The following is a 12,895-nucleotide window of genomic DNA, read 5'->3' on the forward strand; positions in this document are numbered from 1 at the left end:
CTGATAAAAAATAAAAAAAGAGCCTGGTCATTAAGGTAAAAAAATGGGTCCGTCCTTAAGGAAAACTGACCACGGGGTCACTGGCAGTAACCTGAACATACACATTAGGGGACATAATCAAAAATTACTGTAATTTCTGTTACAGAAATATTAATCACACTTTTTTTCTATGCCAAATTTAGCGGCATAATTGACGATTTTGGTGCCAAATTGTAAATCTAGGAAAATTCTGGCAGAAGTATCTCCCATAATATTCCATGATTACCAGTCCCCAGACAACTGTGTGGATAAAACAGGACCAGGGGTTATAAAAGTATATAAACAAAAAAGGTATAGCAGCACTACTTGAGATCAATGAAGGAGCAATGGGTGCCAGCGATCCAAACCCTATCACGGTTCACTTTAGATAAGTAGACATAGCAATGCAGCACTTCAGAAATAGTGAAACAAGTGAATTTATTCAGCCCATATCAGCAGCTGCTGACATGGGCTGAATAAATTCACTTGTTGTTTCACTATTTCTGGAGTGCTGCATTGCTGTCTACACATATAATCAATTTTTTGCCATAAAATAATTATATTTTAATAACTGATTAAATAATGTTCCCCTAAAAAATCATAAGAAAAAAAAACAACAACATTTTTGTTAATTCCACATTAGAAAAGAGCTGATGTGAATATTTTTTTTATATATAGAATGGACTCACCCACTGAAAATATCATGTAAAACATGAAATTTTCATAATCACGTCCATTTTTGCAAAACTGGCAGGACAAGTGTAAACCTTGGATCATTCTCATGTAAAACAAATATCTGATGGAGACTTTTTCACAACAAAACTTTGGTGCGTATCGCACATTTTTTGACATGAAGAGTTTTGAATATGTCCACCATAGTGCAGTAACCCTGTTTCTAAAGAGGTTTACCTCATCCAAATCCATCCAGCTGTTTAGAAGATGGTAGGGCTCCCATTCCTAGTTTCTGCAAATTAGCCTAAATACATTTGTGCTGGACAGATTTGGATGAGGTAAACATCTTTAAAACCCCTTAAGGACTCAGGGTTTTTCCGTTTTTGCACTTTCGTTTTTTCCTCCTTACCTTTAAAAAATCATAACCCTTTCAATTTTCCACCTAAAAATCCATATTATGGCTTATTTTTTGCGTCGCCAATTCTACTTTGCAGTGACATTAGTCATTTTACCCAAAAATGCACGGCGAAACGGAAAAAAAAAATCATTGTGCGACAAAATTGAAAAAAAAAACGCCATTTTGTAACTTTTGGGGGCTTCCGTTTCTACGCAGTGCATATTTCGGTAAAAGTTATACCTTATCATTATTCTGTAGGTCCATACGGTTAAAATGATACCCTACTTATATAGGTTTGATTTTGTCGCACTTCTGGAAAAAATCATAACTACATGCAGGAAAATGTATACGTTTAAAAATGTCATCTTCTGACCCCTATAACTTTTTTATTTTTCCATGTACGGGGCGGTATGAGGACTCATTTTTTGCGCCGTGATCTGAAGTTTTTATTGGTATGATTTTTGTTTTGATCTGACTTTTTGATCACTTTTTATTCATTTTTTAATGTTATAAAAAGTTACCAAAATACGCTTTTTTGGACTTTGGAATTTTTTTGCGCGTACGCCATTGACCGTACGGCTTAATTAATGATATATTTTTATAGTTCGGACATTTACGCACGCGGCGATACCACATATGTTTATTTTTATTTTTTTTACACTGTTTTATTTTTCTTATGGGAAAAGGGGGGTGATTCAAACTTTTATTAGGGAAGGGGTTAAATGACCTTTATTAACACTTTTTTTTTACTTTTTTTTGCAGTGTTATAGGTCCCATAGGGACCTATAACACTGAACACACTGATCTTTCATCCTGATCACAAGCGTGTATTAACACGCCTGTGATCAGCATTATCGACGCTTGACTGCTCCTGCCTGGATCTCAGGCACGGAGCAGTCATTCGTCGATCGGACACCGAGGAGGCAGGTAAGAGCCCTCCCGGTGTCCGATCAGCTGTTCGGGACGCCGCGATTTGACTCAAATCGCGGCGGTCCCGAACAGCCCGACTGAGCAGCCGGGATACTTTCAGTTTCACTTTAGAAGCGGCGGTCAGCTTTGACCGCCGCTTCTAAAGGGTTAATACCGCACATCGCCGCGATCGGCGATGTGTGGTATTAGCCGCGGGTCCCGGCCGTTGATTAGCGCCGGGACCCACGCGATATGATGCGGGATCGCGGCGCGATCCCGCTTCATATCGCGGGAGCCGGCGCAGGACGTAAATATACGTCCTGCGTCGTTAAGGGGTTAAAGAGGGTCACCCACACTATCTATCTCTATGTTCAGGTTAGTGTGAGTGATCCTCCTGTTAGTTTCCCTTTAGAAAATGGGAGGGGGAGAGAATCAAGTACTGTATAGACATGCATTGTTAAGGCTAAGTTTCCACTTGTTTTTATTTTTGGCAGTTTTTGGGAAACTGCCGCTGCAGTTTGTGTGCCAAAGTCAGAAGTGGATCCATAAGAGAAGAGAAGTGGAAGTCCTTCCTTTATATGTCATATTCCTTTTGAATACACTTCTGGCTTTGGCTCAAAAACTGCCAGGAAAAAAAAACAAGTGGAAACTTAGCCTAAGGGTACGTTCACACGCGCAGATTTTTTTAGCGGGTTTTCCACTTCGTATTTGAAAGTGGGCGGGCTCTTCTCGGCTGTCCGCAGCCGATTTTCCGCGGCGGAATGTACACTGCGGAAAATCCGATGCAAGCCCCATTGAGTCAGTAGGGACTGTGGCAGATTTTACGCAGCATAAATTCCGCCGCGGAAAATATCTGTTGCGGACAGCTGAGAAGAGCCTGCCCCCTTTCAACGTACCCCTTAAAGTTATCTAAAGAGAGGGGAAAAAAAAGATACATTGCTTGTCCCTAAAAATAAATTGAGATTCTTAACATAAGTGACTTAGATGTAAACTTCCAGCGTTTTTGGAATACATCTGTACAATAGACAACCACATCACACTACTCAAATTTTCATATGTGCATTTTGCGTAGGCAGAAAACTAGGTGTGACCTGAACCCGTACCCTGCAGCCATAAAACTTCTCTTGCCTATCATATTTTAAATTGCAACCTTACCAGAAAATGTCTTTAGGCAATATATTTTACTAGACAATACAATAGTCAGACAAACCATAGAGGAAAATTAATATTTCGTAGACATAAGTGTACTTTGTCATTGAGCATTATAAGAACGGCTGTATAATGTTTCATGTAAGTCTTCTTGTGTTATCACGGGTGATTTCATAGCATATACGTGTGCTTATTCTGCATGACAGGGCCAATACTGAACCATTGGAAAGAGATTTACATGTACCGTACTGTACTAAAACAGGATGCATTTAAGATAATTTTTACACTTTGAAGCATATTCACATGCAGCAGATTTACTGCAGAAACATCTGAGAAATGTCATTTAGTACATCTAAATAGTTCTTTTTGAAATCCATTCACCTGCTGCAGAAACAACTCCCTTCAGATGTAGGCAGAAATCACAAACTATTCTGCGGCATGTGAACACAGACTAAGGCTACTTTCACACTGCCATCATGATCCTTCTTGTTCTTGGCCCATTATTCATCAATAATGTATTGTGAATTAAATAGATAAGATAATTGATCACAAGGGATCATAACAGATGGCCAATGTCCGTTATTTAACGGACATTCTGTTAAAGGAGTACTCCACCCCTAGACATCTTAGCCTCTATCCTTTGGATAGGGGATAAGATGTCTGATCACGGGGGTCCCGCGGCTGGGGACTCCCGCAATATAGCATGCAGCACCCACCGTATCTGCTTCCAGAAGCGCTGGAGGTTCTGGCTCCCGACCACGGAAGATCGTGACGTCATGACTCTGCCCCTGTGTGCTGTCAAGCCCCGCCCCCCTCAATGCAAGTCTAAGGGAGGGGGCGTGTCACGCCCCCTCCCATAGACTTGCATTGAGGGGCGGCGGGGCCTGACATCACACGGGGGCGGAGTTGTGACATCACGATCTTCCGTCTCCGTGGTCAGGAGCCAGAACCTCCAGTGCTTCCAGAAGCAGATACGGTGGGTGCTGCATGCTGTATTGGGGGGGGGGGTCCCCAGCCGCGGGACCCCCGTGATCAGACATCTTATCCCCTATCCAAAGGATAGAGGCTAAGATGTCTAGGGGTGGAGTACTCCTTTAAAATAACAGATTTTGGCCATCTGTTATGAGCCACAAACTTTAACCGCTTTTTTTGCCTTCCTGGTTGAGAGGCTTTAGTGAGCATGCTCAGTAGCAATAACAGATTATAACGGAATATACAAATAACAGGTACTAACGGATGGTCATTTGTGGCTATCTGTCATCTATAGACTTCAATAATCACATTTTAATGTCCGTTATTTGACCGTTATTTTTGACGGGAGAAAAATTTGTGCATGAACCGTTTTTTTGGCCCTTCAAAAGAACGGACGTCATTCATAACTGGTTATAGCTGGTGACAATGGATCAAAAAATCCCATTGACATGAATGGAATTCTTTGATGGCCATTTTCAGTATTTTACAAGGGAAGATGATAGTAGGGGAATTTACAGGGTGAAAGAGTAGAAATTATTGGCCACTTAATTATGATCAGTCTTTATAAGTGTGATACTGTACACTAGAGATGAGCGAACTTACAGCAAATTCGATTCGTCACAAACTTCTCGGCTCGGTAGCTGATGACTTTTCCTGCATAAATGAGTTCAGCTTTCAGGTGCTCCCATGAGCTGGAAAAGGTGGATACAGTCCTAGGAGACTCTTTCCTAGGACTGTATCCACCTTTTCCAGCCCACCGGAGCACCTGAAAGCTGAACTAATTTATGCAGGAAAAGTCATCAACTACCAAGCCGAGAAGTTCATGACGAATCGAATTTACTGTAAGTTCGCTCATCTCTACTGTACACCAATACAGATCATTGCAGTTCTGTGGTTACTATATAATAAAGTCTGGCACATAATAAACATTACATCATACTGTAATCCTGTGCAGACCAAAAACATTAATTTATGATTTGAGGGGAAAATAAAAATTAAAGCTCTAGCCTCCAATACTAATCTGTTGTCATAAACCAATGGATCAATGAGCAGGTAAAAAGTTATCCTTCTTTATTGATAGAATGACTCAACCATAAAATGACACTACTGTATCCAGGTAACAAGATTTACACACAGATAACAGTTTATCAGACCTGGAAACCTGACACTCACGCATAGAATGCCAAACTAGAATCCATCAAATATCACTAAGCAAACAGTTGCCACATTGCATAATGGCACAAATTTCATTGGATGCAGTGTCTGCTCCTGGCCATAAATAGAACAGTCTGAACCTAATCCAGCAAGTATGCAGACACAATGGGGGGGGGGCATTTATCAATGTTGGTGTGAGGTAGTATAGATTTTATCCATTTGCTTGGTGAATTATTTTTACACGGATTAAAAATGTACCAAAATGGTGCACAGACTTCATAAATTCTGCACAATTATAGAAACCAGTGAGCTGCAGAGCTAGGTTTAAAAGGGTACTCCAGTGAAAAAATGTTTTTAACTAAACTGGTGTCAGAAAGTTATACATATTTGTAAATTACTTTTATTTAAAAAAAATCTTAATACTTCTATTACTTATCAGCTGCTGTATGCTACAGAGGAAGTTGTATTCTGTCTGACCACCGTGCTCTCTGCTGTCCATGTCAGGAACTGTCCGGAGCAGGAACAAATCCCCATAGCAAACCTCTCCTGTTCTGGACAGTTCCTGACACAGAGGTGTAAGCAGAGAGCACTGTGGTCAAATAGAAAAGAAACTCAAAAAGAAAAGAACTTCCTCTATAGTATACAGCAGCTGATAAGTACTGAGGAGATTATTTTTTTTAAATAAAAGTACATTTACAAATCTCTAACTTTCTGCCACCAGTTGATTTAAAAAAAATAAAATAAAATAGCTTTTCCACTGGAGTACCCCTTTAAGCTTTGAGCTCTGGCATCTGACACATTTGTACCTGTCCTATTAGGTGGTGTAGGTTTGTGCAAAAAAGTATGCTTTGCACCAAAAAATACACTCCTAAATTTAATTTGCGCAAATAATACAGCTCCACTGCAAAAAGTGATGTACACCAAACAGTAGACAACTTTGAAAGATGTTCTATCGAAAAATTGCACACAAAAAAAAAATTGCACAAAATTTGCAGGGACATTTAGAACATTAAAGTGGTGTAAAGTCAGTAATAAATTCCCCCCTATGTAGCTATAGATATTGTTAATGAATAGCATGGGAACCAAGTATTGTTTACATTTTTGATTCATTTTTTTATTACATTTTTGATTCAGGATAAAAGTCAGCTAAACCTGCTGATTTCTTTAGGAACAACCAGTGAAGGATATGGTTTACGCTATATCAGTGCTCACGTTAGTTGGATCCGTCAGCATCCGGAGAAAAACACAATGCCAACGTATACTGTTAATGGGAGCAGTGGATCTTATCGATTTGTATGGCCGAACAGAATCACTCAGCACCCCATTTCAGGGATCCGGCTGGGAAATGTAAAAACCAGGCACTCCCGTATCCCAGCCGTGATATGCCATGGTTTTCAGTCCACTTTCAATACACAAAAGTCACTTGACACGGCTTTCCTTTATATATGTAAGGAATGAATGGTACAAATCAACAGGCACAAGGTATATTGCAATCCTATAAAACAGCTTATATAGAGTGTACCTGGACTAAGGGGGTTTGGCCTGAAACCCGTTTAAGGCATTTATGGACTCAAAAACGGACTTTTGAAATAGCGCATGTCCTGAACGTGAAAGCTATGGGGTCCGCTGCTGATTATTAACACGCTTGCAAACTGCTGGCAAGAGCTTATTACCTACTCCTCATTTAAATAAATTTGTACACATTTATAGTGAGCTGTGACAAATAGAATTATCGTTATCAGAACTGGTACAGATTTGCACATGTGATGCCAGCTTAGAGAGCAAATTCTGTAAAACCAAGCCCGTAGCCTTTTCTAACAAATGTTCTACTATCCATTAATCTTCTATATATAGGGCAGGTTTTAAGAACTCTGCCTGAAGATGTGTGTCTTCCAGTTACCAACAACTATAATTAAGTCATTACTGCGTGGAAACAATGGAAAGGTATGCCTACTTTGTAGGAGAGGTTTGTTTTTGCTAATGAAAGCTTCAATCATGTCACTGAAATGTATTTAATGTCTAAAACTTTCCATGGAAAAATACTCATGAAAATTGATTTATGTGCAATGAGCAAAATCATTTCTGGATATTAGTCCCATGTCTTATGGTGTCCAATTAATGAAAAGTACAGCCCAATGCCTGTATGTAATGAGAGTGGTCAGTCCCACAAGCACCCCCACCATTACAGAACTCATCTCTCCTAAAAACAAACTGCTTTTCAGATGTAACAGAGTTAATCTTGTTGTACAAGTCATCTGTGGTTTTAGTAAAGGGGTACTCCGGCGCTTAGACATATTATCCCCTATCCAAAGGATAGGGGATAAGATGCCTGATCGCGGGGGTCCCGGCGCTGGGGACCCCCATGATCTTGCACACCACACCCCATTAAAATCAGTCCCCGGAGCGTGCTTGCTCCGGGTCTGATTACTGTCGATCATTGCATTAAGGGGGGGGCGGAGCGTAATAGTTACATAGTTAGTATGGTTGAAAAAAGACATACGTCCATCAAGTCCAACCAGGGGATTGAAGGGAAGGATGTAAGGGGATAAGGGAAAGGGATGTAGTTTTATAATTCTGCATAAGCATTAATGTTATTTTGTTCCAGGAATGTATCTAACCCTGCTTTAAAGCTGTTAATTGTTCCTGCTGTGACCAGTTCCTGAGGTAGACCGTTCCATAAATTCACAGTCCTCACGGTAAAGAAGGCGTGCCGCCCCTTTAGACTAAACCTTTTCTTCTCCAGACGGAGGGAGTGCCCCCTCGTCCTTTGGGGGGGTTTAACCTGGAACAGTTTTTCTCCATATTTTTTGTATGGGCCATTTATATACTTATATACGTTTATCATATCCCCCCTTAAACGTCTCTTCTCAAGACTAAACAATTGTAACTCCTTTAATCGCTCCTCATAGCTAAGATGTTCCATGCCCCATATTAGTTTAGTCGCGCGTCTCTGCACCCTTTCCAACTCCGCAGTGTCCCTTTTATGAACAGGCGACCAAAACTGAACAGCATATTCCAGGTGAGGCCGTACCAATGCTTTATAAAGGGGGAGTATTATGTCCCTGCCCCTCGAGTCCATGCCTCTTTTTGTACATGACAATATCCTGCCACACGGGGCGGAGCCTTGTCGTCACAACGCCAGCGCCAGAGTACCCCTTTAAGGACTGCAGGTAAATCTAACAAAGCTCAACCCTCAGCACATTGTGCAGACACAAAAGTGACTAAGACCAGGGCTACATAGCAACTTTGGCCACATGATGTGATTGCAATGTTGTGCTAATGAAAAGAAATGCCAAAACCTCTCCCGAGGAAAAGTTGCCCTAGCAACCAATCAGATCGCTTCTTTCATTTTGCAGAGACCTTGTTAAAAATGAAAGAATCAAGCTGATTGGTTGCTATGGGAAACTGGGCAACTTTTCCTCTGGACAGGTTTTGATAAATCTCCCCCTGGGTGTGTATTTCTAGCAGTCATGGCAACGAGTTGACAACATGACTATATTCCCTAAGGGAAAACCATTCTACGCTGGCCAAGACAATCCCAAAACACCCAGCAAGTTCCGTGCACAAGCCAGAGTCTAACTAACACGACTCCTGCACAGAACTCACTGTATGTTGTACAATTGCTTTGGAAACCGAGAGCCCAGCACAGACTGCGTCTCTTCACGCTTGATCAGTGACCATCAGAGGTGTATACTAGGGAACTCCCAGTCACATGTCTAATGGATACCACCCATCATACATAGGCTTTTTATTCTTTTTTATTTTTTTAATCAGGGCTGTATCTTCCATTAGGCACCAAATAAAAAAGTCATCCAGTCACAGCTTTTTCTAAGTGTTGTCCGGGCTTAGTTAGATTTGTGACTTTTGAAAGTAGTTTGCGCCCAAAATGTGCACAAATTTGGAAAGTCACAGCTAATTTATAACTACTGCACTCTCCAGCCTATAAAAATGAACTGAGGTAGAAGACATTGATTTCTGATCTATTTCATTTGGCGTGCCAAAAAGCATATTAAGTGACTGTGCCTAACAATTGCGCCAAAAAGGCCATCCAAATAGCTGGATAAATTCCCCCCATAGTGATTAAGTTGGTCTCATTAGATGAATTGCAATAATTGCACTGCCCCCCCCCCCCTGCAAAGCCAGAGGATTCATAGAAAATGTAGGCAGATGAGAAAATCATTTCTGCTCTGAAACAGAAACCAATATGGCTCTATACCCATTCCTGCCACATCATCTAAAACAGGTAAGCACAAGAACCTCTACATCATTCTCTAATAAAAGCCTGCACTATACACTGCACTATATAAAGCAAAAGAAAATAAAAAAACATTCACCATTTATATGGCACAGATGTCCTCAGGGAATATGAAGCTCAGGAACATCATACACAATATAGTATGATCGCGGGGGTCCAATGAGTCATACACAATATAGTATGATCGCGGGGGTCCAATGAGTTAAAATAAGTGCCGGAGGTCTCCTGCTTCCCTCCATGCCATCGATCATTGCTCTTTTTGTACAGTGTTCCTCAAGCAGCCTGTACAAAAGCAGAGCACTTATATCACGTATCAATGCTATGCTATTGCATAGAATTTAACAGTAAGGATACGTTCACACAGACAAATACGTTCAAGGAATTTGCGCTGAACAAATCCGCTCAGAAATGACCGCGCAGAATCTGCATGGAATGTGCGCGGAATTCCACACAGAAATCAGTGCGAAATTCAGGGCGGCATAGGAGACATTGTTAATTCCACAGGAATTCCTCGATATTATTCATAATGGAGTGAAAAGTTCAAAACGTATACGTTTTTTTCTTAAAAAACGGATGCAACTGGACATCATTTTTCAAACCATAAACGGTTTTCAACCGTATACAGACAAAACTTTTATACAGGTTTTGATACAGTTTAGTCAGGTTTTGAGGAATCGTTTTTTTTTATTATCAAAAACCTGATAAAAAAAACTGTATTGCAAAAACGTGGTGTGAACCCACCCCTACTCGCGGAAATTCCTCTCCAAACCCTCAGTGTGAACATACCCTAAAAGAAATAGAAAACTGCTTATAATAGTCCCCTATGGGGATTTAAAAAAAAATATATATATATATATATATAAATATAATAAAACAAAGCTCTTTAAAAAAAAAAAAAATTATAATAATTATATATATATTATATATATATGCAGTCGTATTGACCTACAGAATTAACATAAGTCATTTTTACCATACAGTGCACTGTGTAAAACAAAACCCCCAAAAGTTGGATTTATGCCCCCCACCCCACAAATAATTGTTCTGTTTCACTGTCCAATTTAGGGCCTCGTATCAGTGTTTTCCCAACCAGTGTGTCTCCAGCTGTTGCAAAACTACAACTCCCAGCATGCCACAACAGCCTATGGCGGTCCGGGCATGTTGGGAGTTGCAGTTTTGCAACAGCTGGAGGCACACTGTTTGGAAAACACTTCTGTATATGGAAAAGTTAGAGTTATGGCTGTTAGAAGGAGAGGCGGAAAAAAACCGAAAACTCTAAATGTCATCTAGGGGTTAATCTTTACCGGAGCCTCTATGGCAGTGGTCTTCAACCTGCGGACCTCCAGATGTTGCAAAATTACAACTCCCAGCATGCCCGGACAGCCGTTGGCTGTCCGGGCATGCTGGGAGTTGTAGTTTTGCAACATCTGGAGGTCCGCAGGTTGAAGACCACTGCTCTATGGAAATTGTCTTTCTGCAAATAAAGTAAATCCGCCCATATAACGCCACACAACCGAGATAAAACACTCGCCAAGCTTCTATCGGGTACTACAAATATATACAGTAACTGCTTTCATGAGGCGGATAGTAGGTGGAAAGTGTGAATGGAGTCTTAGCGCACACCTGTTGCCGGCCACTGCCACAATGGGAAAATCGTAATACAAAAAGTGAAGTGGTGCAAGTCACCTGAAGACCCATGAAGGGCAATGGCACTAGGTGTCTGGCTTCCCACTGACGATGATGTCTCCGCTACAGCAGCCTTCACCGCTATGTACAGTCAGCTAGTACAGTTACACATGGAGGCTCCCAGTGCTGACTGTACAGACACCCTGAGGAAGGCTGAGCGCTCCCGGGGAGAAGGACTGAGCCAGCCGGGCACTGCACTGATCTCTACACAACGTATAACAGAACTGAGTATAGAATGGAATAAAAGACGGACAGAATTACGGTAAATCACTACAAGGAGTTAGTTTTGGGATGTAAGCTGCGCACAGCCGAGCACTCACCACTGCAACATCTTGCCTGGGCTCCGAGGAGTCGGGAGATGAGAAACCGCTGTGTGTGACGGAGGGAGAAGGAGGGAGAGGGCTGAGGGGAGGGACCGTGGAGGAGGGGGCGGACACATTCCTGCAGAGGTGGAGTCCATGACCCGCATCCACAGGTACCTGAAATACAAGCTTCTTCTACCACATAGCGGTGTCACTAAGATGTATTACCTCACAGGACCTGTCATACCACACAGTGCGGTCAGAAGTTATATACACTGATATAGTATACTTACCTCACAGGACCTGTCATATATACCACACAGTGCTGTAAGAAGATATATACACTGATATAGTATACTTACCTCACAGGACCTGTCATATATACCACACAGTGCGGTCAGAAGTTATATACACTGATATAGTATACTTACCTCACAGGACCTGTCATATATACCACACAGTGCTGTAAGAAGATATATACACTGATATAGTATACTTACCTCACAGGACCTGTCATATATACCACACAGTGCGGTCAGAAGTTATATACACTGATATAGTATACTTACCTCACAGGACCTGTCATATATACCACACAGTGCGGTCAGAAGTTATATACACTGATATAGTATACTTACCTCACAGGACCTGTCATATATACCACACAGTGCGGTCAGAAGTTATATACACTAATATAGTATACTTACCTCACAGGACCTGTCATATATACCACACAGTGCGGTCAGAAGTTATATACACTGATATAGTATACTTACCTCACAGGACCTGTCATACCACACAGTGCGGTCAGAAGTTATATACACTGATATAGTATACTTACCTCACAGGACCTGTCATATATACCACACAGTGCGGTCAGAAGTTATATACACTAATATAGTATACTTACCTCACAGGACCTGTCATATATACCACACAGTGCGGTCAGAAGTTATATACACTAATATAGTATACTTACCTCACAGGACCTGTCATATATACCACACAGTGCGGTCAGAAGTTATATACACTGATATAGTATACTTACCTCACCTGACCTGTCATATATACCACACAGTGCGGTCAGAAGATATATACACTGATATAGTATACTTACCTTACAGGACCTGTCATATATACCACACAGTGTGGTCAGAAGTTATATACACTAATATAGTATACTTACCTCACAGGACCTGTCATATATACCACACAGTGCGGTCAGAAGTTATATACACTAATATAGTATACTTACCTCACAGGACCTGTCATATATACCACACAGTGCGGTCAGAAGTTATATACACTAATATAGTATACTTACCTCACAGGACCTGTCATATATACCACACAGTGCTGTCAGAAGATATATACACTGAT

At 41.1% G+C, this 12,895-nt stretch overlaps 1 protein-coding gene across 6 annotated transcripts in view; it reads right to left on the reverse strand.

The window, feature by feature from the left end:
- Positions 1–12,895, reverse strand: part of B3GNT7 (UDP-GlcNAc:betaGal beta-1,3-N-acetylglucosaminyltransferase 7) — a 79,575-nt gene that overhangs the window by 23,996 nt on the left and 42,684 nt on the right. For 2 of the 6 annotated variants that reach the window (XR_008891197.1, XM_056565564.1), the window contains exon 1: positions 11,534–11,705. The exons of 1 other annotated variant lie outside the window; for it this stretch is intronic. Coding sequence is in view for 1 of the 5 variants with exons in the window: in XM_056565564.1 (XP_056421539.1) it covers positions 11,534–11,682 (149 nt within the window). In the remaining 4 variants the exon portion in view is untranslated. Of the gene's footprint in view, positions 1–9,606; positions 9,810–11,213; positions 11,343–11,533; positions 11,706–12,895 lie in introns of those variants that run through there. 3 more of the 6 variants (XM_056565568.1, XM_056565567.1, XM_056565566.1) reach the window with 3 other exon arrangements.

Source organism: Hyla sarda, chromosome 3, assembly GCF_029499605.1.
Source record: "Hyla sarda isolate aHylSar1 chromosome 3, aHylSar1.hap1, whole genome shotgun sequence".
Taxonomy (NCBI): domain Eukaryota; kingdom Metazoa; phylum Chordata; class Amphibia; order Anura; family Hylidae; genus Hyla; species Hyla sarda.